We start from the raw sequence: 27,924 nt of genomic DNA on the forward strand, positions 1-27,924 counted from the left end.
TTTCAGTGTATGAGCTTAAAGCAAGCTCAAGTCCTACATGACAAAGTGTAATTAACACTGATATTTGTGTGAAATTTGCAGTTGAGCTTGAAAAAAGTACATTGTGATGAAATTTCTTCTTTAACATTTTATAATTTTACTCTTGCTTCTTGTCTTTTTGTGGGTTCAAGAGCCCGTAGACTTGTGAAGAATTTGCTGCCTTCTTATGAGCTTGCTGACTTGTTCTCTTGTGAAATTTCTTGCACATCTGAATATTGTGGAAGAAACAATAAAACTACAACATGAGGAAAACTAAAGGTCTTTATTTAAAATCTGGGCATTGTATTAATATACAATTTTATATTTTGTGATAATTTTCGTACATTTCCTCAGTAGTCATATTTGGTAGAGCAGTTCAGAGGTGTTTTGCTAGTTCCATGAATCTTACCCAGAGTTTACTAGTGTATTTAAGCAGCATCTGAATATTTTTACCGAGCAGTGTCTTTTTCTCTGGGAAAGATCTAAAAACAGTTCAGAATTTCATCTTCTATAGAGTTTCCCTTTTAACTTCCGTTCATAGATGTATATGTGACTTCCGGTTCGACCCTCTGGCAAGTGAGTGTGGAAGAAAGTAGCAGTTCTCTCATAGTTTCTTGAAATTAGGAAAGCACTGATTTCCTAGAAATAAATGTTTAAGTAAATAAAGGCTACATTTTGCTCAGTACTGTTTCAAGAATTTTAGAATGACTTATTCTGATTTGCGCCTGCACTACTTTTCTTAATAAAACAATGCAGTTTCTTAAATCATGGTAAGTAATGTATATACCTTGATATACATAGAACTGGAGCTGATTTTGTCTAGGGAAAAGGCCAATTATAAAATTATAGGGATTAAAAAGGACCATAAAAAATTATGTTGTCTAATTCCGTGAGCGTTTACTAAACTTCAGGTGAAATAGAAGTACTGTTTTTCCCCTTTTTCATGTTTTCTTACCTCTTCCAAAACGTTGAAAATGATCAAATAAGTAGGCAATGTTGAATTGTTGTGAAACTCTTTATACAACCAGCTTAACGGATTCTGATAAAATACATCTGCTTCATCAAGATACTGACTTTTTCCAGTTAGGTCTGGGGGACATTGGAGAAATCTCATCGGAAGTGGGTGGTGGACATGGCTATGAAAAGAAAGTTATTGTGAAAGTTTTCAAATTGCTCTTAAGATATATCGTGTTTACGTAACAAAATGTGAAATCTGAATCTATATTGGGTTCCAATTTAGGTGGAGAAGCAAGCCTTTAATGCAGTTTTCTCAAAGTTGGAGAATATGATTTTCACACCATGTACCTGTGCAGTAGCACCTTTATAAGAGTTAGTATTAGGAGTAATGTATGTTCACTGATTAACATCCAAATAAGTAATGGTTTTACTATGGCCTAGAAAGACTAGAGAATGTATAAAAAAGATGGACTGATGAATTATGACAAGTTATGCCGATTACTTGAACCATGCAAAAAGCATGTTTATAACTTTGCCTTAGGAAAAATTAATAAAAGTAAATATATGATAGAGGTTTATTTTATCTATGAAATGCATACAAAGTAAATTCACACAAGACCTAATACTTCATGACTCTTATAATTTTGGAGAAGATGGGCAAAGCAGAAACAGCTGGCAGCCTTATATTCCAAAGTAGACATCAGAGTTTTTTTACTGCATTGTGTACTTTGAAAAAGCCTCTGATGAGAACTTGATGACATCAAACACTGCAACCATGTATGGAAAGCAACTTGGTATCTCTAGAATGCGTGTTCTCTGCAGTGTTGCCACTAATGTGAGCAGGGAGGGCGGTGAATGTCCCTCTTTCACCTTTAGTCTTCCTTATATAGTAGGGGAAGCTGAAGTTGAAGGGATATTTGGGTCTTACATCTAACCTGTGCACTTTTGCTAGGTAATCCTAATTTTCCAAATTGTGTATAAATGATTGATATAAGTAGAGTATTAAAAAATGATAAATTACCTTAAAAAGATAACATTGATAAGTTGACTGTGCACATGGAAAATTAACTTAAAATTGTTTAAAGCCAGATTAAGTTAAATAGGTGTAGAATTTCCTGCAGAAAAGCTGTTTGCCTTTGTACAATTAGGCAATTAGTAACTAGTACACCTTCCTGAAATAACACGCATTGGGCTAAACGTATGTCTTTAAATGTCCTGCAGAGTTAAGACAATGTTATTGTTATATTCCCAGAAACACTAATTCAAGAATTAGGATATCATCTAATCGAATTCGCTAACTTTTACAAGTGAGACAACTGATATCCAGAGTTTAAAAAGACTGGTTTAAGATCAGGACAGTCGTCCAGCAGTAAATCTGGACTAGAAGCCAGTGTTTTGAGATTAAAATTGTATATATATAAGATATATGTATCACAAAGATTTGTGATAAAGTCAGTGATGATTTCTTTACTAAGAATATCAGCAAATAATCTATATAAAATTTATATTATATTTGAATCTGATTACTTAAATCTAAATTGTTTAAAATTTTTAAAAAGGATATTGAAGTTAAAAATGGTATATGATTTTAATTGACATAAATGCTTTTTAAAATTCAGTGAATAAATATGGAGTTTCAAATTTTTTATAATCATTTAATCAGTGATCAATTAATTTAAATTCCTAATTCCAGAACCAGAAAGGAATTTTAAAGTAGTTTAATTTTCTTCATGATTGTATGTAGTGGAGTAACTTTTATTACCTATAAAAGGGAGTAGAATGGCAAGGCATCATTACAAATACTGAAGCTGCAGATTTATTGAGATTGTTGTATCCGAGTTCTTGAATATGAGTCATGACATCAAGAGTACCTCTTTGATGAACTAAACCAGTATAGAGGGCAAGGAGCATATTTGATAAAAACAGGAAACTTAGAGCTGGTTTCTTCCACATTTTCAGGTGGTTTAGTGAATACCCTGTATGAAGATAGACATGACATGTTTTATAATCTTTTGTGGAAGTAGCACAGCTGTAATGCTGTCATGGACATACAAGTTATATATAACCAGTAGGTTACCTTTATAATTGACAATTCTCTATCATTGTCCGTTGTGATCTCGGTCTTAACCTTTTTATAGAAAAAGGAATTGAATATAATTGAAAAATTATGGCCAGAGTGTCCAACAGACCCAGATTTGAATTCTTACTCTGGCACAAATTGCTTTACTTTGCTGAGCATTAGTTTCTCCATCTGCAAATGGGATAATGGTACCTTTTTCAAGTATTAGTAAAACAGGTATGTCTGGTGCCTGTCCTGGTACATAGTAGTTGCTAAGTAAATAGAATCATTGATCAGCTGCCTTCTGCATGCCCCCTACTGGGGACTGAGCCCACAACCTGGGCACGTGCCCTGACCGGAACCACAGCCTTCTGGTTCATAGGTCTACACTAAACCACTGAACCACGCTGGGTGGGCCAATTTCCCTTTTTTTTTAATGTGACAAAAAAACCTGGTAGAACAAACAAGGATAAATTAAAAGTCCCTGTCTCCCTCCCACAGTCCTCTCTAGCAGCAGCCACTGATAATGAGCACATTCGAATCTGTTGAAAATACCATCAAAGAACAGGCCATTACACTGGAAAAGAATAATCTTTTTTTTTTTGTAATATATTTTTATTGATTTCAGAGAGGCGGGGAGAGGGAGAGAGAGATAGAAACATCAGTGATTAGAGAGAATCATTGATCGGTTGCCTCCTACATGCCCCCTACTGGGTGTGCCCTTGACTGGAATCGAACCTGGGACCCTTCAGTCCGCAGGCTGATGCTCTATCCACTAAGCCAAACCGGCTAGGGCAAAAAGAATAATCTTATTAGTAAAGTTCCTTTACATTAGGTTTCATATTCCACATACATTGTCTTCACAGAATAGATAATAGTTCTTTTGGAATTTGGGTATCCAGGATCCAGTCTGTGGCCTGCCTGAAATTTTAGCACTAATTCTCACTGGGGCCAACACACAGTTTTCTATGACCATTACCTAGCTGACTGCTATCAGCTGTCTTATCCTGAACATGAATAAAATTAATTTAGAGCTGTTTCCATTTAACTACAACCAACAAAGTTGGCCTAGGAAGGTTTGACGAAATCAAAGTTGGGCAAAAAATCTTAAGTGCTCAATTTTGTTCTGTGAATATTTTAGATAACATTACTTCTGGTTCATTTCATTCAGTAGTTGGACTATCACATCCATTTCACCTAGTACTGTTTGAAATAACTCTGCGATTATCCAAAGAACATTACGAAGAATGGTGATAAAAAACATAGCCAGATGAAGAACCCCTAAACCTTCATTTAAAACTCAAATTTGTAAAGATGTTTGAAATGGTAAAATGAGGAACCTACTAAAGAGGATGAGAACTAGAACTATCTTTGTTACAATGGAAATAGGGTTCCAAAAGTTCTGCCATCTGTAATAATTCCAGCCACAGATAGAGCAGACTATTGAATACAACTTGAAAGTGACGTGCTTTCTACTTAGTGGGCTCAAATTTCACAGCCTTACTTGCTCTCAGGAACGTTCAAATAAGTGTACCATGGGCCTCTAAAGTGGTTCACTCATTAACAATTTGTTCACTATGATCATTAAAAGTGTTATCAAAAACTATGGCATTAGGGATACAGTAGCTTGGGCAACTGGTACAAAGTAGAATACAAGGTGGTGAATACAAGGTGATAAAAATGGCATTCTGGCTGAAACCGGTTTGGCTCAGTGGATGGAGCGTCGGCCTGTGGACTGAGGGGTCCCAGGTTCGATTCCGGTCAGGGGCATGTGCCTTGGTTGCGGGCACATCCCCAGTGGGAGGTGTGCGGGAGGCAGCTGATCGATGTTTCTCTCTCATCGATGTTTCTGGCTCTCTATCTCTCTCCTCTCCTCTCTGTAGAAAATCAATAAAATATATTTAAAAAAAAAATGGCATTCTGCAGTGAATGCAGGAAGATAATGTGCTTGTATTCCCAGCTGCTTAAGTATTGAAGAGAGTCTCCCAAGTTAGGTCATGCTTACATTACTTGGTGGCAATTTTCACTTTCTGAGGCTAGCTCACGTTAGAATGATGGATCCTTTCAGTGAGAAATGAATTTCCATATTTGGAGAAATAATAAAGCTTTAGGAAGAGAAAGAATAGTCTAATATGACTGAGGGTCTTCAAACCATCCCCATGTTGCTAAAGGGAGAGTAAGAAAGATAACCAGCTTGAATGCTAAACTGAGTCACAAGAGAAGCTCAGAATCCATGGTTTTCTTATAGGGACATAGTATGGCTTCTTTAATATTTAAAAGAGGTAATTAACAAGATCTTAATAGCTACCATCAGTAAGTCTACTTAATTGTACATACATGTAAGGAGGAGATGCAGTTGTCACTAAAATGAGCTAGCTTTACAAAGTTCGTCATCACTCTGTAATGTAATAAGCATTACCTAAATTGAAATATAAGTCTCTGCTTCCAATAACTGAAGATTCTGGGAACACACATTTTCTTTCTGTCCTATAAAGCCACTTACAGAAATCTTCCAGCCTCGTAATTTCCAGTAGAACAAAGACATAGTATGAACCATGTGAATTACCTGTCAAAATACAGGCCTCTTCATTCACATATTGGCTAACTCAGTGCTAAATAGCATCCCAGAATACTTAATTTTCTCCTGTTATTTGAGCCTACCAAAATATTTAAAAGTAGGTATGTAGAACATTTCTGGAAGAATTTATAAGAAATTGATAGTTATCTCTGGGGATGGGGCCAGATGATTAGATGATGACCCTGATGGTTTATCATTTTTTGTACCATGAGTATTTTTATAATGAAAAATACACTGGAGCTTTTCACCCTTTTTCCTGCTCTCCGGCGGCCGCAGCCATGAATGCCGAGCTCTGCAGCTTCAGTGGGTACAAGATCTACCCCGGACACGGGCGGCGCTATGCCAGGACCAACAGGAAGGGTTTCCAGTTTCTTAATGCAAAATGCGGGTCGGCATTCCTGTCCAAGAGGAACCCTCGGCTGATAAACTGGGCTGTCCTCTACAGAAGAAAGTACAAAAAGGGACAGCCGGAAGAAATTCAAAAGAAAAGAACCCGCCGTGCAGTCAAATTCCAGAGGGCCATCACTGGTGCATCTCTTGCTGATATAATGGCCAAGAGGAACCAGAAGCCTAAAGTTAGGAAAGCTCAGCAAGAACAAGCTATCAGGGCTGCCAAGGAAGCAAAAAAGGCTAAGCAAGCATCTAAAAAGACAGCAATGGCTGCTGCTAAGGCTCCCACAAAGGCAGCACCTAAGCAAAAGATTGTGAAGCCTGTGAAGGTTTCTGCTCCCCGTGTTGGTGGAAAACGCTAAGTTGGCAGATGAGATTCTTAAATAAAGACCTGACTATAAATTTTATACACACACACACACACACACACACACACACACACACACACACTGGGTTCTTACCAGATCACTCTCAACAGACTACTATTTAAAAAGTGTTCTAAATCTTTTATGTTCCAGTTGATTGCTCTCTACGGTAAAAAATCTAAAATCAAATCTATGAGAAGGTGCCTCATTAATTGGTTTCTTCTTAATTCAGCCATATTTCCTAATCACCAATTATAATGTACCTTGATATACACAATCACATTTTAAGTTTTGGATATTCAGTGTGTTAATCTGCATTCTTCAGTAATGACTGAGGAGGTTCATTGTAATGAAGAGGATGGGAAAGTTCGGGGCTGTACGTTACTGATCTCATCAAACACTGAGGGGTAGCAAGGACGCATCCTCGTTTTGGCAAGAATTACTAGAAAACTCAATGTTTAGAAAAATAACTCTACCAAGTTCTACCAGTTACAGATATTTCTGAGTTGATGTTTTCGTTTTTAAATACTCCTTGGGAAAGCTGTAAGTCAACTTGATTTCAGTGTTCAGATGAGAAAAAGGGTGGTTTAATCGGAAAAGGGATGTACAAGAGAATGGGCCTGGAACATCAAGAACCATAGTGGAGTGCTGGACACGGAGGCATACATTTTATGTTATACTTTGCTAAGGAAAGAAACTATATTTTCATCCATAGTGAGAAGTCAGGAGGTAAAGTCAAAACCAAAGATCTTTAAGGGTGTTATTAGCATTTTATTTAGAGATAAATGACAAAATAACCACCTAAAAGCAACTGCCTCGGGTGAGGGGAAATGGGAGAGAGGGCAGTAGAAGCATTTTTTAAAAATGCTTTGTTATGGCTTTGAAACAATGCACTTAATAATTTTGATAAAAAGAATTAGTATATGGAAAAAAAGTGGCCTAATAAGAGACAAGCAAGTCTGCACTGGCTACTCTGGTGAAAACGTTAAACAGACACCCAGCCCAGCATGGATAGCAGGTGCTGGAAACACCAGCACAAAGGACAGGTTCAGTCTAAGAATTTCAGTGCTATTAGACTAGGGGCAACTTCATTTTAAGGAAAGGAAACAGGCACAAGGTTATACGGGTCAGTAAGGATCAGAGGCAATTACAGAAGAAATGTTTTCCAGGCTTGAGTCATTTTTGGATAGGACTGAGGGAAACTCAAACTAGAGAAGAAAAGTTATTGCAGATTGGGAAAAAAATGGCTCCAATTATTCCTCTTCCTGTGTCCAGTCCCTACACAAGCCTGGAATTTATTTCTCATCTTGAGAATCTGCCTGGGCTTTGGGACTGTGGTGGAAGCAGCAGTTCCATGCTTGCACCTCAGGTGCCTTGTACACTTTTGTTCCTTCCCTTGGAGCCCTGCCTACCCCAAGTGAACAAGCCCTAGGTAGCCTGCTGGAGAGTGAGTGCACACAGAAGAGCTGAGGTGCCTTAGCTTACAGTCTGCTGAACCCCAAACGTGAGAGCCCACCTGGGTCAATAGAGCTGTGTGTACCCCATCTGCAGCTGATTACATTTGTATGTGTGAACTCAGTGGAGATGAGAACTGCCCAGCTGAACTATTAGTATAATAAGTAAAAATAAATGGAGCTTTAAGCCACTATTTTTTCCCCCCAGATATTTTTAGGGAGAGAGGGAGAGAAACTATATGATGTGAGAGTGAAACATCCATCAGCTGCCTCCTGCTGCCCTCTACTGGGGATCAAGCCTGCAACCCAGGCATGTGCCCTGACCAGGAATCAACTGACCACCTTTTGGTGATGAGAGAATCATTGATCAGCTGCCTTTTGCACTCACCCTACTGAGGATCAAGCCCACAACCCAGGCATGTGTCCTGACCGGGAATTGAACTGTGACCTCCTGGTTCATGGATCGACCCTCAACCGCTGAGCCACACCAGTCGGGCTAAGCCACTAAATTTTAAGGTGGCTTGTTATACAGCAATTGCCAACAGAGGTGTCATGTTTATATAAATCAGGTTAAAGTAGATAGCACAAGCTCTAGCCAGTTTGGCTCAGTGGATGAGCGTTACTTAAGGACTGAAGGGGCCTACGTTCGACCTGGTCAAGGGCATGTACCTTGGTTGCAGGCTCAATCCCTGGCCATGGTCACAAAGATGTTTCTCTGTCTCTCCCCCTCCCACTCTCTCTAAAAAATCTGAAAAAATATCTTAAGGTAAGGATTAACAAAAAAAAACCCCACAAAATAGGTCACAAGAGAATAGAATAAAACTGATATCTGAAGTACAGTATAACTCAAGATTTCAGGTAGTTTCAAAAGACTCAAACATCAAGAACTCCAAAGAGAACTGTTGTCTGACAGCGTTCCAAAAACTCCTGTCAAGGTGAGTTCACTGGTCCTATTGTTGGGACCTGTTGGCATTTAAGAGTTTTAACTCTTAATGGAAGTATGAGTCTTATAAGAATCAATCTTTTGGCTCACTCAAAAGCCTTAGGTACGTGTCTGCAGGAAAAGATCATATCCTGTGAGGAGGTCAGGGGTTTTGGTGTGTCTCAGTCCTTTAGGGATCCTTCTGAGTGGACATAGTATGGAAGAAAGTCTAATTCTTGTCCATTACAAGAAAAGCTCAGTCCTCACCAGCATTTTATCTAAGTCTTTGGGCCTGAGAACAAGAATTTACTGGGATCCTAACACTTTAAAGATGACATCTTTTGGACTGGGAAAGGGGTTCAGAAAACTCAGTCCTTCCCTAAAGATACACAAGTGAAATGCTGGAAAGACTCAGATTATAAAAAGAAAACTAAAACAACTTCCTAAATTAACCAAACTAAACAGCAAACACATTTGTCTTCCAATAGTCTGACAATACCCAGGCAGAAACCAAGCTTGATTAACTATAACTGAAACTTTAAAAAAAGAAAATATGAATAGTGATTCATGAACAAATTTGCTATGGTAAATGGGCCCACTATTCTTAAAAGACTTGGCATATAGTTAGGTAACTATATTTTTATATGTGCCTGCACTGTATATAAAGCAAGACCATAAAGTAATGATATAGCCCTAGCCGGGTGGCTTGGTTGGAGCATCATCCCATACACTGAAAAGTCGGAGGTTCGACTCCCAGTAAGGACACATACCTAGGTTGGTACCATCGCAGCCCCAGGTCAGGGTGTGTGCAGGAGGGAACAGATTGATGTCACTTTTTCATATCCATACCTCCCCCCCTCCCCATCTCTCTAAAAAATCAATGAACATGTCCTCAGGTTAGAATTAAAAAAAAAAAAGTAATGACAAAAATTAACTTTGGTTTCAGTACTCCAGATATATAGAGTGTTTTTTAATACTTAAATTGAAGAGAGTGCATCTGAGGTCTGTAGAGATGTTTACTTGGTCAAAGAAGGCTGTTCAAGTCTATGGGTTCTTTGGAGTTCTTTTTTTAAGTAAGAAGATTGACAGTATTAATTCCTCTAGACAGTATTTGCCCTGTCTCTAGTCCCTATTGATTATTCATCTCATCCCTCCCCAGTCCAGTGATTTTTGGTAATTAATATTTGAAGAAAATCAACAGTCATTTATTCTGAATTAAATGTAAAGTTAGCAAAATTTCAATTCATAATTTTTCCAAGCCAACTAATATGAAAATTCTTGTTTTCCAGAGCTGAATGATACAAAACTTTAGAAGTCACATGTAAAAAAACGTTGCAAATAACCTACTGGAAAAAAATGGAGAAAGGGCCAAAAAAATTAGGTGGGAACCACTTTTAAAATTACATATGCATTAGAGTGAGTGTTAAAGCATCAAAAGCATTAAAAACTAGTTTCAACAGCTATAAATATATTTTAATTTATGAAACAAAGAACTTAGTAGTTTTAACTAAACTTAAGGTAGCTATTCTAAAATAGACATATTATTCCATCACTTTTTTAGTGAAAGATTTTAAACAGCCAGGAATATCACTACCAGAAGGATATTGGATCTTTATGACTTGGATATTGAGTCCTTAAGATTTTATCTCACTTTACAGGACACAGGAAAAGGGATATTTAGGTTGCAGAAAGAATACTGCAGAAATATAATTATTTTGTAATAAGCAATTCTCTTAGCCTCGTTGAAAATATTTTATAGTTTAATGAGCTTTAATGAGAGCTTATTGTCTTTTACCTACTTCTATATAAGTAATTTTTTTCTATATTGAACAAAAATACTTACCACAGAACACCATACAGAATGGTAAAACTGGATAGATAAACCTGAATTCTTTGTGGCTCAACATGCTATAATAAAAAAAAAATTAAAATATTTTCTCATATTACACAATACTTTGAGAAACTTATGTATTTAAAATGAAATATAATTAACATGACCTGTTCTAAGTACTGAGACTGAATTTCATGCTTCAGGAATCTTGTTTTTTTTACTTATAAGGTGATGATGTGTTAAAAGTAATCCTAACATTTGATGTCAATGTCTAAAGTACAATTACATTCTAAGAAAGGGATTTCTATTACCAATCCAAGTCATTACTCAAATTTGGAAGAAAGATGCATACATTTTCATTTTAAAATATTATTTTTCTGGTCCTTTAATATTTAAAATTTTAGTATTTCTAAGAGCAAATGAAATTTGTCCAGCTTCTTAAAAGTTGAACATAATTCTTAAGTAAACTATACATATCAGAGTATTCATTCTGAGTCCAACATGATCACTACCTTTTCTGCTAAATAATCCCAATTACCAAACCCTAATAGTTAATACATCTCTAAAAGATAACAGTTTACTTCTTGAAGAATTTAATTCCTTGGTAACATCATCAAAATTAACTATTTGAATAAATAAAATCTTACCTATAAATCAGAAGTGTCCACAGTACAGTCACCAAAAGTATCCGGTACCTCTTTGGGGCTAGAAAGCAGCCATGAATAAAGAAGGGTAGGTGAGTACCCAAAACAGCTGGAAATCCTTGACTGAAGTACCAATGCCATGGATGAGAACCATAAAATGTCCCCAAATTCTGCAGCACGTTAAATTTCAAAAAGTTATATTGAACCAGAGTCCACTGGCATAGTTGAAGGAAAGAGAAACAGAAATGTGTTAGTGCCAAGTTTGAATCTTTGGCATTAGGGTATCTGGAAGAATCTTGACATTAAATCAGGAATGATCTAAAAAACCAAACAATAGTTTACACTAATAATTTTATTAATGACCATATGAAAGCATTTTTTTGTTATTAGTGTGTTCTTTGTTCATTTGTAAAATACTAGGTTTCTGAAATTCAAGAAAGTATGAAATATTCCAATTTTGACAGTGTAAGTTTTACACAGAATTAAAGCTAAAGAGAACACTTAAGAATAATTTTTATCACCCTAAGCCAGTTTGGCCAGTGGACAGAGTGTTGGCCCATGGACTGAAGGGCAGTGCCTGGGTTGCAGGTTCAATCCCAGGCCCAGGGCAGGAGAGTGCAGAAGGCAACCAATCTATATGTGTCTCTCACATCAATGTTTCTCTCTGTGTCTCTCTCCCCCTCCCTTCCACTCTAATAATCAATGGAAAAATATCCTTGGGTGAGGATTAACAACAAAAATACTTTATAAAATTTATTTTTTATCAGAGTGTATATGTGGGGCACCCACATTAAAAATTTTATTCTAGTACCTTACATCACATATTACCTAGGAAGATAAAGCTTTGAAAATATTACAAGTGGAATTACGGCACAAAGCAGAAAATAAACAGCAACAACAGCCAACATTAGGTGCTCACTTGTGCCAGCCCCATTATAAGCATCATACATGCAGTATCTCATTTAATCTTCTAATGTTATGAGACAGGTACCACAATTATTTCCAGATAAAGAAACTAGTAAGCAAGGTGGTTTGCTTCCAAGCTCACTCACACTGCTTGTCCAAGTTCACAAGGCTAACGAGGGCACTAGGCTTCAAACTGTGGCAATCTAATTCCAGAGCCCATAAGTGACTTAAAAACAGGGAACTTAGAAAAAACCTACAGTCGTGAGATTAAAATGTCAAACCAAATGCTTGAAGAATATTCTGTTAATTTGAATTTTGAATGATTACCTTGAAGACAACTAAAATAATTTTAATAAATCAAACTTTTATTGCTACAAATCTGACAAAAATACCTTGGACTCTCTTGAACTTCAATTAGGAATACACAATTCTGTTATATAGAAAGCATAACAAATTGAACCAAGGGTATATGGTAGCAGTCTTTTTTTTTTTTAATGTAACCCATATCATTTAAATGTTCCCAAATGTTCATGAATTAAAAAATAAGGTTGAACTTTTAGTGTAATAAATGGTTAGAATGAAAATAGTTTAATATATTTGACTTACTTGACCAAAAAATATACGATCAATTATCAGAGACCAACTCAAAGTGACAAATCTGAAAAACAAAAGGGATGATTAATATTCTGAACTCACTGAAAATCCATATTGGCATATGGCTTTGCAAATGCCATATATCAAGGCCATTTCCAAAAAACCACTTTAAAAATGCTTTAGTTGCACATACTGAATATGGATTTACACATTTTCAAAGATCTTTCATTACATAAGCTGCATTTAAACTAAGTTTTAAAAAGTAATAAACACTGCATGATCTGCTGAATAACAACTTACTCCAAAACTTGGCAACTTAAAACTATGAACATTTATTAACTCACAGTTCCTTTGAGTCAAGAATCCAGCCAGGTACAGCTTAGCTGGATGCTTCTGGCTCAAGGGCTCTCAAGGTGTTGGCTAGGAGTATAATTTCATCTAAAGGCTTGAAGGGGGGTAATGGAGAGATTTGCGTCCAAGCTCACTCACATGGTTGTTGGCAGAGCTCAGGCTCCCACATGTGACCCCCCTCCTTAAGACTGCCTCAAGTGGCTTTCCCCAGCATGAGCCAGCTGAGAGAGTGAGACGGGTACCCAAGATGGAAGCCACAGTCAATATTTATAACCCAATCGTGGAAGGGACACCCTTCTGCCATTTCTGTTTGTTAAAATTAAGTCAAAATGTCTACCTCCTGCTCAAGACAAGAGTGTTATACAAGAGCATTAATATCAGAGGATGGGATTAGTGGGGGCAATCTCAGAGGCTGCCTACTTACAAACGTATATACAGAAAAGTACACTATGAGAATAAGGCTTTGTGAGCCATCTCTATATGAACACGACTGTGTAACTGTCATAGAGAGCAAAATACAGAGCATCAGTAGGCCCCCTCATCCCTCCAACCAGTCAATCTCCACCCCCATCCCGACTACTATCCTAACTTTTTGTTGTTAATTATCACCTGAGAATATTTTTTCCATTGAGTTTTAGAGAGAGTGGAAGGGGAGTGAGAGAGAAACATCGCTTGGGTGCCTCCCTCTCGCTTCAAACCAGGGCTGGGGATTGAGCCTTGACTGGAATTGAACCCAGGACTCCAGTCCACAGGCCGATGCTCTATCCACTAAGCCAAACCAGCTAGGGCTGGTTAATGCATTTTTAATTTGCCACAAATTAAATGTTTTCTTCCACAAAACGAAAACACCTACACTTGCCTAGATCTAAGAATTTTGAAAATCATGAGGTAATATGAGAATGCCATTATAAATCACATAGCCCTGTACAAATGTAAAAGAATCAAGTATCTCCTAAAATGTGTCTGAGAAATATTTAGGAAATAAAGTACAGGAAAGTTCTAAGAAAAATTGCAAAGATTCTTATTCATTTAAGCAAATTAAAATACTTATAATTAATCAGAATCATAAGTATTACAATATAAATTTGGAAATAATTCTGTTTCCTTGGTCTGACAATTCTCATTGACATTAAAAGATATCATAATTGACTCAAAGATATAAAATCTTATTTGCAATATATAATTTGCAGGTTATTAAAATTAATAGATGGATTGTAGCAATACTTACCCAACAGGTAAAAACTGATGTAGAATAAGATCAAGCTTTCTCTGTGCTTGCCAGAAATGTCTGAAGAGCAAAGGTATCCATGGAATGACTGCTGTGGGGCGAATTATGAAGGCAAGTGCCACCAGGGATGAGTACTTGACACTGTAAACAAGGAAAATGTATTGTCAAGACAACTAGAAGTGAGTTTAGAAGTTCTGTGATATCACCTTTTTTCTTTAAATGAGAGCATTTTCCTTTTGGTATAAACAGCTATATGAACTTAGGAAAGTTACGTATACTTTCTGGCTCTTAATTTTTCTCATCCATAAAAAGAGGTTAAAAATCTATGCCTTTTCCAGCTCTAATATCCCAATTCTAGTATTTTGAAATAAGCAATTATTTTATGTTTTAATGTTGGTTGTGTTGCTGACAGGTGTACTAGCTTTTAGCCATACAACTCTGCCAGTTGCTTTCCTGATGAAAAAATGATCAAATCTCTCATAAGGATATAAAAGTCACACACAACCATTTTCTAAGAAAGAAATCAAATGCATTTAAAGAAACATTAGGATTATTTAGGCTATGATGGGCTTCTTTTTTTGTTAATCCTCACCCGAGGGTATTTTCCCATTGATTTCTAGAGAGTGGAAGGGAAGGGAGAGAGACATAGAGAAAGAAATATTAATTTGAGAGAGACACATTGATTGGTTGCCTCCCACACAACCCCAACCAGGCGGGGGACTGAGCCTGCAACCGAGATACACGCCTTGACTGGAATTGAACCTGGGACCCTTCAGTCCTCAGGCTGATGCTTTATCCATTGAGCCAAACCAGCCAAGGCATGAGGGGTTTCTGAGTCCATATGATTTTGTTTTGAAAGTAAGCTGCTAATTTTATCCAACTGAAAAATATATAACTGATAAAAGCCTGCTATAAAACCTATGTGATCATGGATAGAAACGTGGATTTTTACTATTAGGACTTCTTTCAATGAGTAGCGAAAGGAGATTATGGATAATTTAATCTAGTCCTAACCTTACTCCAAATTTTCAGACGAGGACTTCTTACTCCTTTCTGAATATTTCTACACAGATAGCTTAGTGGCCTTCAAAATCAAAGTGTCTCAAATACGCCTCATAACCTTCCCTAAAACAGGTCAGTGTCTAGTATGTAAATTAATAGTGTCACTCAATTTCTCAGTCTCCTTAAACAGCAACTTCTCATCTTTACATCCACTTTGTTTCTCTCCCATTCCCACTGCCATCATTTCACTTTTCATAGTCATCATCGTCTTGTTGTGTTTTTTTTATTGCCCAGAAATAGTCCTTTCCTTAATAACAACATCGTTGTTATCATTAATACTTATTGAGCACTTACTTTGCAATAGGTCCTATGCTATACACTTTAATAGAAATCAATGCTGAAATATTCTCATACCACCCTTAAATCTTTCATTTATAATACTTGCATTTTTAAAGGAGTTTGAAAAATTTTATTTAATGTCAAGCCAGGAATAGTACCTGTCATGGAACGAATGCTTATATAGTGGTCGTTTATACACCATGACTCTCCTGACTGAATCAGGCAGCCAATCTAAGGCTGGCCAGTGTGAAAGCTATGTCCAAATAGGGACAATGACATTTAACAAACCTAATCAGAGTCTCTCAAAGTGAATGTGAGATACACAGGAAATGGGGCAGTTGGTAATGAGAATAGAAGCAGAGAGAATGGCTAAGCCTCAAAATGATGGATCCCTAAAACAGGGATTCATAGGCTGGGCTATAAAGGCATAAGAAAACAGCCCATTCCTCAAAACTACCTTGCATTCTGCATAACCTTCTAATTCATTTGTGTGGCTAAGATATTCTGTAATTTTCTTCTAGGCCTGGCCACAGCCTAAGATGCCTATTTTCCTTATTTTCACTTTTTGCCTTGTGATAAAGTTCTCATCATATAGATAATTTAACTGAATGCCTATTCTTTCAGTCAAGAGTCTAATGCAGAAATGATCTTGCTTAATGTCATCCTTGCAACCACCTTTTAATATGCAAAGGGACACTGGCTTCTTAACCAGATTCAATTTCTGGCTTTCTTCCTTTCATTATATCCTCAATATAATTTAGCTACTACAAGAGAATTCTTTCTAAATCAGATATGATTAAGCCATGCTTCTACAACCTATAGAATAGAGTTCCAATTCTGGAGAAGGGCAAAGTCCCTTTTTAGCTTCACCCCTTACTCTGCTCTTCTCCCATGCATCCTACCACACATTAGCTCCTCTGGACAAGGTGCCCAGACTACAATGACGCCCCTTTACGGCTTTATGCTTTTGGTCATATTGTTCCCTTGGCTGGCATTTGCTTCCCTAGTTTCTATGCATATACCCAAATTAGGTCCATATATTTTCTAGTTGCCCTTCTAGACCTGTTTTCCTCCACGCTTCACCTACTCCATGTGCAGGGAGGCTGACCTGTATGGACTCTATCAATGGGCTATTTTGCTTTTTAATTGGCTTTGGCTAATTGGAGGACAGAAGAGTTAAGTCATGGTATTTTATTCTCCCAGCTCTCTCCTTGCAATGGCTAATGGCTAGCTGTGCCTGTCTCCGGTTGGGGCCCTCTCAAAGTTTCAGTTACGTAACATTTCCTCTCCTTGCTCCTTGGGGTCAGGGGGTAATAGAAACTTCCTGCAGAGACTAGTTCTGGTGCACTATGGTATCCCCTTATTGACTTTTCTAAACATTGTCTACACCTTTGTAAACGGTCTTTTTATTAACCTCCTCTTAATTACCAGTTTAAGTATATCTGTTTCCTGCTATAATAAATGTTATCAATTGAAAATTTGTGGGTCTAATAACCTTCATAAACATTAGGGGTCCACTGGACATTACAGTGTGTTGATATTTAAGATTTTTTCAAAACCATGCTTTAGAATCTTGTATATTAACAGCAATATATCTCACCTGTTCATAGACTTTGACCCTTCCAAAGGGTAGTAGAAAAGAGCAATTACAGTGAGAACAGTTTCCATGGTGTTTGTAAGAGTTCTGGTACAGCAATACCATGTGAACCAAGAGCATAACTGGCAAAAAAACTAAGAACAATTATGAGCAAACATACATGCAGGGGGAAATAAAAAAGCTTAGTTAGTGTTATCTTCTATGGAAAATAGCAAGCAAGTCTAAATGCTGCAAAAAACCACATCAAAAGGGAAGTGATGTTAAAAGTAGGCCTGACCAAACATTGTTTCTAAGAATTTATATCAAATACACATCTGTGATATTAGATCTATATTTGTTAAAGTTAAGTTTATACTTTCAAATACATTTTTATGGCATTGCATTGTATTTAAATCTCACTTCCCACTAATAAAAGACAAAAATACAGATTCTTTGATGGTATAGTTTATAGAGAATTGAGATTCATAATTATATTGTCCTAATCAGTATTCCTCAAATTGTCTTATAATACTGACAAGTAAATTGACTGTTTTTATTGATCTTGGTTTGGAATGTTGCCCTATTTCTTGATGAAAAATTAAGAAAACATAGATGAGAAAAAACCTGTCAGGAGATATCATTAACTTTTAACTTGAAAATTGATTAAATTAGTAAACCAGTTTTTGAAAGAATATGCAAACAGAAGCAACATTAAATCTACAAAACAACCATCTTAAAAGAAGCTTGTTAGTTGATGCAAGGGTGTTAAAAGGTGTACTAACTTTCTATCTTTTCAAATAAAGCCTTTTAAAATTGTTTCCAATTTTTGTGGAGTTAAAGGCCTTTCCTAAACTAGATGAAACTAGTGCTGCTACTTTGGAGGAAGGATATCAAAGGCCTGATGCTTCTGCCATTTTAGGTTGAACCTTTGGTAGTGTATAAAGGCACAAAATAGAGACCGTCTTTATCCTGGAATCAGTTAGCAAGGGCTCATTTGCTAAACCAATCTGTCTTTTTAATGCAAATCAACATGCTTGCTACCTGAAGAAATATGTCCTGTTAATATTTAATACATTCTTAATATTTATTAATACTTATAATAAACTAGTGGCCCGGGGTACAGATTCGTGCACACTGAAAGGAAATTAATTAGAAGAAATATTTTAATATAGCCATTCGCCCTTTCTCTATAATAGAAGTGTCAACCAAATTCACAATCGACAATGACAGATGGAAACACATGCGTGCGATTGGCGCCAGCTAGAGCTTTATATGTATCACGCATGCGTGAGTCAACTTAGCCTTTTATATATATATATATATATATATATATATATATATATATATATATAATAAACTTGCTTAATTAGACCTGCTTTCTGATTTAGCTAAACTTTCTCCAGCCCAGTGAAGCACCTCAACTTCCCTTTCAGGTAATTGTCAGCAACACAGCAGTAAATATCAACACGAAGCAGATTATTATTGTAGATCATGCAGAGAGAACAAAGGGTAAAATATTTAACTGCAGCAGTGTTTGACTGTATTCTGCACAGTGAGAAAACCTGAAGTCATTTTCAAGGTCCACCATTTCTTTCCTCTTTTCAGTCGGGTCAAGTTTCTAAACTTTCTAAATCTCTGTTTTCTGGCTAATGAGAAGAAAATAGGATTCCACCGAGTCTCCTGTTCTACCTACTCCAGGACTTCTGTGAGGATCAAAGGAGGTGAGGCATGGGAAAATGCTTCACAGACATTTGGTTAAAATGTAAAAAGTTTGCACCAGGCTATAAAGCAAGTCGTGTTCCTGGGCTGAAGAAACTCCACGGAGACTAGTCATCGCTAGGGAGAGGAAGCCAGGCGTTGCTATGTGACATCATTACCCAGTGCCCACTGTGACCGTTTAGGGCTGGGTTGTGCTGTGGGCCACATTTTGCACCATGGGGTCTCGGCAGCACTGGCTGTGATTTGGTGGGCTGTCGCTCCAGGATGGGGGCAGGGCCTGTGTGCCACTTGGGGGAAACCAAGTGTTGCTTTGTGGGCGCCAGGTCCTCGGTGCCAGTGCACATCACAGCAGCTCCTGTGTTGAGCGTCTGCTCCCTGGTGGTCAGTGCACATCATAGCACCAGTTGGACAGTCAGACACTTAGCATATTAGCCTTTTATATATTTAGATTATATTCTAGAATTGTGTTGGTTAATTGGTACCTTGGAATTTGGAACAAACTTGCCAATAAAAACAATGCAAAAAAGGTAGTAAGATTTCTAGGCGGCTCAAATAAGCTTACTTAATTTAGGAAAGAGCCAAAGTGAAATAACAATACTACAGCATCCGATCACTCTTCAGGATATGGCTTAAATGGGAAAATCCATTCAAGGTTTGAATGGGAGATCAGGAATCTATCTCCCCACTGTGAAATAAGCTAAATGACAAGACAGCCTTCTACTCCACATCCTCTCCCTTACAGAGTCCAGCTGTTTTTATTAAACACTAACCAAAGCTGGACCAGTGCTTTAGTGAAAAGGCATTTCCCAGGCTGAGTCTCAGGTAGCTGGAGGAATAGTGGACAGGGTTGTAAAAGGCTGAGGCAACTTGTGAGGTAGGCAGTGATTTAGAACTATTCCTACTGGTGAGGCAAGGGCTCTGACAGTTGGGAGGAATGAAGGTGCTTCCAGAGGAGACATCCTAGGTCAGTGATGGTGAACCTATGACACGCGTGTCAGAGGTGACACGCGAACTCATTTTTTTTGGTTGATTTTTCTTTGTTAAATGGCATTTAAATATATAAAATAAATATCAAAAATATGTCTTTGTTTTACTATGGTTGCAAATATCAAAACATTTCTATATGTGACACGGCACCAGAGTTAAGTTAGGGTTTTTCAAAATGCTGACATGCCGAGCTCAAAAGGTTCGCCATCACTGTCCTAGGTTCACCCCCTCACAGGGTTTGAGGGCATCAGTGACCTCCACCACCTCGAGTCCCATCAGAAGAGAGATGGTGTGCGCCATTCGCATTTTACTGTTCTTAATTATGGAAGTACTCTATAAAATTGTATGAATTATCTTCTGAAACTGGTTTTGGAATCGATATTGTTTATGCTCATAGGAATGAAAATAACTGGCATATAGTTTCTAAAGTGTTGAGGACTTACCACCCATCTTGCTACTTGCTGATTTTCTAGTTGCTTCATTAATGAGTAAAGCCTCAAGTCGGCTATAGCAGACAGAAGTGCTTGGGCAAGTCTAGGAATCCAAATCTTCATTAATTAAAAAAAAAAAAAAAAGAAAAGAAAAACATCTGTTGGTTCACACTGAATTATCATAAGAAATCAACAAGCTAATCCAATTATCACTACACACACACACATACACACACACACACAAATTTTAATTTAAATAGCCAACAAACCATTTCGTGTTAAGGTTCTATTTTAGAAGCATATCTAGTTATTTTCATTAGCATAACAATACATAATTTTTAATAAAACTTATACAGTACTGTACGCTAGGTATCATATTAAGTATATATTTAATTTTATTTTTAAATTTTTTAAATTTTTATTTTTGTTAATCCTCACCTGAGGATATTTTTCCATTGATTTTTAAGGAGAGTGGAAGAAAGAGGGAAAGACAGAAGAAACATCAATGTGAGAGAGACATACTGGTTGGTTGCCTCCTGCACAAGCCCTGACCAGGACCCGGGATGGGGAGGAGCCTGCAACCGAGGTACGTACGTGCCCTTGACCGGGATCGAATCAGGGACCCTTTGGTCCACAGCCCACACTCTATCCACTGAACTAAACTGGCTAGGGCTTAAGTATATATTTTATATGTAACAGCTCATTCAGTCTTCCTAGCAATCCTATGAAATTGATACTGTTTTATAAATGACAAAACTGAGACACAGAGAGGTTAGGTAATTTTCTCAAGGCTGTACAGCTAGTTAGTGTGAAAGCCAGGATTCAAACCCAGTCTCCCTGACTCCAAAGCCTGTGCTCTTAACTATTAAGTTACATTGTTTCCCCATCTTGCAATATAAATAATAAAATAATATTCAGATAACATTAAAGAGCAAATTTAAACTAAAAAGTAAATATATTGTATAGGGGTTGGCAAAAGTAGGTTTACAGTTGTGAGTACGTGAAACCCAAAGTTAATTCTTTAATTATTACTAGAGGCCCAACACATGAAATTCGTGCGGGGGAGGGGGTGTCCCCTCAGCCCGGCCTGCACCCTCTAGCAGTCTGGGAGCCCTCACTCCTTACTCCTGCCTGCTCGCTGCTCCTTACCACTCAGCTGGCTGCTCCTTAGCGCTGCAGCAGAGGCAGGAGAAGCTCCAGCCACTGCTGCTGTGCTGCTCGCCAGCCGTGAGCCAGCTTCTGGCTGAGCGATGCTCCCCCTGTGGGAGCGCACTGACCACTAGGGGGCAGCTCCTTCATTGAACGTCTGCCCCCTGGTGGTCAGTGCGCATCATAGCGACCAGTAATTCCACTGTTTAGTCAATTTGCATATTAGGCTTTTATTATATAGGATTTTCCATACGAACAACTGTAAACCTACTTTTGCCACCCCTGTAGTATAACTTAATTAAAGACAGTAATTCTAATGCTATACATTAGCATCTTAAGAGTTTTTTTAAATGTGTCATAGTTATCATTATCAAAATAACACTGCTGTAAAGCATAATTTAATGATTTGTTAAAAAATGTTTTTAAAAACATGTAGATTTGTATTTTTGTTGGCGCAAACTTCATTAACTTTACATTATAATTAGAGTTGCTTAACTTTCAGTTGTCAGTGGCATCTAACACTTTAGCTTTGTATTCCTTTTCTTTGCCAATAACCTATAAATGAATGTGTAAATCTTAGAGTTACAAGTATGCTGTACTTCATAATTTTACTTAAACTGTGCCCTATAAAATACAGTAAAGGGCACTTATTACATACCTTCTACTTACTCTGCATAGAGATCTATAAGCTTCATTCTCACCTCCTGGGCCTGAAAGTAGTTCATTTGAAAACTCAATTTGGCTACAAACTTAATGAGCCAACAGTATGAGGTAGCCACTAAAAAACTAAAAGAATCTTTGTGCCCTGAGAGAAGAATATTTATGAAGTAATGGTCTCACTATACTATTTTGAACTAGTTACCCTAGCTTTCAATATTGGGCTCAGTTTGGAGATCCACATTTTCAGATGGATATTAATTAGAAGATGTTTAGAGGACATTATTTGATTATGAGGTTCAGAACTAGAGTTGTTTATCCTGGATAAAAAAAACTTTTTGAAGGGTTGTCATATAGAAATCTTAAATTTAAAAGAAGGTAGATTTTGCCCTGGCCAATGTGGCTCAGTTGGTTGTCAGGGTACATGGCCTGGGATGCAGGCTTGATCGTTGGTGGGGTTGTGCAGGAGGCAGCCAATCTCACACCCATGTTTCTCTCTCTCCCTCTCTCTCTCTAAAAATCAATCAAATCTTTAAAAATGAAAAATAAAAGGTAGATTTTAGCTCAATACAAAAATAAGTGGAGATGTAAATTTCTGTTATTAGCAGTATTTCCAGACAGTTAAGATACCATCATTTTCCAGGTTATGCTAAGGACTGGAAAAGAATTAAGTAATACTTTCATATGGTTTCTGGAAAATACAAAGTAGCAGTGTGGGGCAAAGAGGAGAAAACATGACAGGGGTAAATCTTGAGGACGAGGCCAGGGTTGGCAGCTTACCATTCTATATTCCTGTTCTTTAAGCTCCTAATTCCTCCCTTAAGCTCCAGGAGCCAAATGCCCTTCACCATCTTCTGACTACTCAAAGCCCCGCTGTGGTACCCATCAGGTCTCCTTTCTTATCCCTCTTCTCACATGTTCTAAGCCAGCACTAAATGTCCAGCAGAAATAGAATGTGAACCACACAAAGTAAAATATCACAAGCAAGTAAAATGAATTTTAGTTACTTTAACCCCATTTATCTAAAATATTATCATTTCAACATTTTAATCAATATAAAATATTATAAGTATTTTATATTTTTTTATACTAGGTCTTGGACATCCAGTATGTACTTTATACTTATAGCACTCCTCAGTTTGGACTAGTCACAAATATTTAATAACTGCATGTGATTAGTGGCTACCATATCAGACAGTGCAGTGCTAAGTCATCCCTCATTTTGTGCATACACCTCATGCAGTTTAAAGAGAGCGATCTGTAAAGAACATTAGGCTGTGAATAAGTAGACCTTGGATCTAGTGTTAGCTCTGCTCTAAACATGCTGTGACCTTGATCTATGTACTTCACTTCTCTGACCCCTTCTAGTTCAAAATTATATCACCTTTATTTAGAATAATCAATATGAGAGTATGAATGACTGATGATCGCATCCTAATTTTCTCTACCTGGAATTTCACCAGGTACTTTTTTGGCAGAGGTGGTAGTGTGGGGTGGGGATGGGGGCCAGGGGAGGTTTCCTCTTAATCAAAAAATGGCCAAGTGGGCCAGCTACAGTGAACAGGGCTTGGAGGAAGAGGAAGTTTTCTTGAAGACCCCTTCATTGATAATAAAACCTATTCCTGAGATATAAGATTTCCTTGATGACATCATGTATATCCAGACTTAATGTACCCTGCATGATCAGTTGTCATGGGTTGTCATATAGAAATCTTAAATTTAAAAGAAGATAGATTTTGCCCGGGCCAGTGTGGCTCAGTTGGTTGTCAGGGTACTTGCCTGGGTTGCAGGCTTGATCCTTGGTGGGTTGTGCAGGAGGCAGCCAATCTCACACCCATGTTTCTCTCTCTCCCTCTCTCTCTAAAAATCAATCAAATCTTTAAAAATGAAAAATTGGTTGGCCCTGAGAGAAGAAAAGAGAATTCACAGCTCCTAAGTTCTACCCATGTCGGTGAAACTCTGCTACCGTTCAGGATAGTTCCATGAGAAACATAGGTCTGATCCTTGTTTCTTAATAATGGGGCATCAAATTTCATTGCAAAGGGAAGGGTATAATCCTGCCTTTAATTTTTTTAAATCCAAGAACCTCAATGTCTTTCAGGCTTTAAAAAAAACCCTCGCCCTGACCGGTTTGGCTCAGTGGATAGAGCGTCAGCCTGCCGACTCAAGGGTCCCGGGTTCGATTCCGGTCAGGGGCATGTACCTTGGTTGCGGGCACATCCTCAGTTAGGGGGTGTACAGGAGGCAGCTGATCGGTGTTTCTCTCTCACCGATGTTTCTAACTCTCTATCTCTCTCCCTTCCTGTCTGTAAAAAATCAATAAAATATATTTAAAAAAAAAAAAAAAAACCCTCAGGATTTGGACTGCCTTTCGAATTCTGGGGTACTTCCCTAACAGAAAATGGGAAGACCCCAAGTGCTGAGGCCAACTTGATGATAGTTTAAAGGATCTTGACAATGAGGTCAGAGAAACTTGTGTTCTCTTAGTTCTTCCTTTGTATCCTCTCCTGGCAAATAACTCCAGAAATTCATGTTCCAGGAATTACAACCCTATTTACTATTGAGGCCTAATTACAATGTAGCACAATGATTGTGCATATCATTAAATTTTTGTCAAATTGATTTTGTCTAAGTTTTAATTACAACACAATTCTTAGTGTGTTTATATGTAATCTTCATAAGCTCATATAACATGGTCTTCAGCTCACAAGTTAAAAAAAACAAGATACAACCTGCTCTCAAGTGACTCTTTATGAAGGATCCAAATAATTAATATATAATGTAATCATTCTGAAAATCTTAACAGGATTGCTCCCAGCAGGACACTTTCATGCTCAGTCTTGTATTTTAGCGCATATTGAAGAGCTACATCAGACACAGCATGTCTTTGGAACCCTGTGCTTCCCAGAAATGGTCAGAGTAGCCTTTTAAAAATGAACTTCATGATACCAATAATACCATTTAGTTAATATAGACTAACCTTTAAAAAAGAATGGAATGGGAGGGTAGGGGCAGGGTGGAGGCGGTAAATGGGGGGGAAAAGGAAACAACTGTAATACTTTCAACAAGATACATTAAAAAAATAAAAAGGATGGAATAATCTACATTTGAGAACTATTTTGATTACTTTTATTTAAACTTACCAGCAACTGAACACTATCATTCCCCAAAAGATGCAGAATCTTGTACATGCTTGCAAAGATTAAGGGGTAAGTGTAACCCCTCAATCTTTCTGTCCATTCCCAGGTCAAATAACCATAATTAGTAATATTAAGGACTAATTTTAAATAGCACTGAAACAAAACCAATTTTCACTTCCATATATAAAACTGTTTTATTTTTTAACACAGCAGCTTTAAAACACAGCATTTTATACTAGATATTTGAATTAAAAATGCAATTGGCCAACAAAACTCTTAACTTCTTCAAGGCAGGAATGTGTTTTTTTAGTTCATATATTTTCTCCACAGTTCTGAGCACTGTGGAAATATATGCTAAAGGTGAAGTCATGTACATTAACATCAAGTAAATATACAGATGAAATATTAGCATAAAATAATGGCATACTTTGATAAATTAAAATTATTTGGAGAAAATATAGAGGATTGACTGAAAATGTATTAACAGAAAGTAACACAATTCCCAAGATGAACTGAATACACATTTCCAATCTGGACAAGAAAATACAAAGGATATTTGAAAACCATATGATGTGCAACTTCAAGAGACTGCCAGTACTCATCTGGAACAAAACTTGTCTGGACCAAAAAGCAGTTACATATTCGTAATGCTATGGTAAACAAGACCAGATAAATGTTCTCACCAAGAAGACCTGAAAAACAAAACAGGTAATTGTGGCGCAAAAGTCAGGCAAGTTCCGCTTGCAGAACTAAGATCTGCTGCTCTGGGGCCCCTCGCGCAGGCTGGTGAGGCACAGGGTGAACTCTGACCCCCCCACACCACTCTCCCACACCACGGGGTGATTCACCACTCCTGTCATTTAACCAGCGGTCCTCGCAACTTACTGTACAGAGAGAAAATATGGAAAAAGAGGTTGGGTTAACTAAGGCCTTCGGTAGATTACTTTATCCTATATGTGTATGTAAAGGAAGAAACCAACTAACAAATTACTAACTTAGGAAACAACTCTGTAATAGGTGCCGAACAGTAGCTTATAAAATGATCTGTACATTTAAAAAAATATATATTTTTTTATTGATTTCAGAGAGGGAGGGAGGGAGGGAGGGAGGGAGGGAGAAATAGAAACATCAATAATGAGAGAGAATCACTGATCACGTCCCCCACTGGGGGTGGAGCCCAGCCCTGACCTCATGGTTCACAGATCCAGGCCCAACCCCTGAGCATGCCCGCTGGGCGGTCTGTGCGTTTTTAAAGAGCACTAGTGGCGCTTACAAACGCCGGGCACCGAGTTTATCCCTTCTCATGCACTATCTCATGTAATCCTCAAAACAATGCCACGGGGTAGATATTAGCCCATTTCGCAAATGAGGAAACTGAGGCTCGGAAATAAATTGCCTTGTCTAAAGTCAAAAAAGTTGCAAATGACTAAACAGGATTGATTCCAAAGCAGGTCTGTCTGCTGACTCCAACACCCCGCTCTTAGCCATAGATGGAGCCGATAGGCTGAATAGAGGGTTTAAAATGGTTTTAAAAATCCTCACCAGAGGATGTGTTCATTGATTTTAGAGAGGGAGGGAGGGGGAGGGAGGGAGGAGGGGTGTGTGTAGAAATATCAATGCGAGAGGAACCTCCATTGGTTGCTTCCCTTACAGCGCCGCTGCCCCACCCCCTCCCCAAGGCAATGGAACCCGCAACCAGAGCGAGCGCCCTGACGGGGAATCAATCCCACCGCCTTTCAGTGTACGGGCGGGCGCTCCAACCCACTGAGCCACACGGGCCAGGGCCAGAGCATTTTTTTTTTTTTAATTTGAATTTAGTGCCCCGAATGAATGGGAAGTCCATCTTTATATTAACCCCCCGCCCCGCCCCCCCAACTTGCTGGGGTGATTTTTCCTGCCATGTCATCCTGACCCGAGAAGGCAGAGAAGGCAAAGGCGGTAAATGAACTAAGGCGGGCGGGACCTGGTCGCACTCCGGGAGCCAGCCCCTCGAGGCTGCGGGGGCCGGTGCCCTCTAACAGGCTGGCCTCGCCATGCCCACGCACTTCCCCGGCGGGGAGGGCGGCCTTCGTCCCGCAGGACCGGGGTCCAGGATCCCGCAGCGAGCGCACTAGGCCAGGACTTCTGCCCCCGCCCCAGCAGGCGGAGCCCACGCTCCGAGGCCGGGTTCCGCCCCCGCCCCCTTCCCCGCGCCGGCCGGCCTCCCCCCGCACTCACCGCGGCGCCGGGCGCTCTCCTGGGGGCTGAGGTACAAGGCCGACTTTCTCTTCCGCAGCTTCACCTTCTCGCGGGAGCGGTTCTGGAGGCCGCGGAAGAAGAGGCTGCCGTCGCCGGGCGCCCGCTCCATCCCGCAGGTGCTGCAGGTCCCGGGCCCCCTTCCGGCGCGAGGTAGGGGAGCGCGCGCCGCTTCGGGGCGCACTAAGTTTGGCCTCGGCGAGCTGCCGTCCGGGCGGGCGCAGAGGGAGCCGGGAAAGGGCGACTTGCGCCAACTCCGCCGGGCCGTGGCTTCGCCGCCGGGTGCTGCAGGTTTGGGCCCGGCGGCTAAATTTGGCCGAGGGCTGCCCACACTTTCCCGGAGGCACGTCCTTCCGCCCGGGCTGCTGCCGCCCGGGGTTTGGTGACCTGTG

The 27,924-nt window shown here is 38.7% G+C and overlaps 3 protein-coding genes across 3 annotated transcripts in view; 2 read left to right on the forward strand and 1 right to left on the reverse strand.

The window, feature by feature from the left end:
• Positions 1-700, forward strand: part of CCPG1 (cell cycle progression 1) — a 48,238-nt gene extending 47,538 nt beyond the window's left edge. The window contains exon 11 of the mRNA XM_081093181.1: positions 171-700. Coding sequence (XP_080949307.1) covers positions 171-187 — 17 coding nt within the window. The 3' untranslated portion in view covers positions 188-700. The remainder of the gene's footprint in view (positions 1-170) is intronic.
• Positions 284-27,675, reverse strand: PIGB (phosphatidylinositol glycan anchor biosynthesis class B). The gene is made up of 12 exons (XM_081093213.1): positions 27,515-27,675; positions 25,862-25,989; positions 25,301-25,450; positions 20,364-20,468; positions 17,239-17,369; positions 14,298-14,438; positions 12,731-12,782; positions 11,222-11,433; positions 10,587-10,651; positions 2,738-2,951; positions 974-1,154; positions 284-657 (listed from the first exon to the last, which is right to left on the reverse strand). The coding sequence occupies exons 1-12, from the start codon at positions 27,642-27,644 to the stop codon at positions 520-522; spliced, it is 1,647 nt and encodes a 548-aa protein (XP_080949339.1). The 5' UTR covers positions 27,645-27,675; the 3' UTR covers positions 284-519.
• LOC308520590 (large ribosomal subunit protein eL24-like) lies at positions 5,891-6,404 on the forward strand (the record flags this gene model as incomplete). Its single annotated transcript, XM_081093191.1, has 1 exon — positions 5,891-6,404. One exon carries the CDS (start codon positions 5,891-5,893, stop codon positions 6,362-6,364), a length of 474 nt encoding a protein of 157 aa, XP_080949317.1. The 3' UTR covers positions 6,365-6,404.
• Positions 27,676-27,924: the final 249 nt, after the last annotated feature.

The sequence above is a fragment of the Myotis nattereri genome, assembly GCF_964212035.1.
Source record: "Myotis nattereri genome assembly, chromosome: 1".
Taxonomy (NCBI): Eukaryota; Metazoa; Chordata; class Mammalia; order Chiroptera; family Vespertilionidae; genus Myotis; species Myotis nattereri.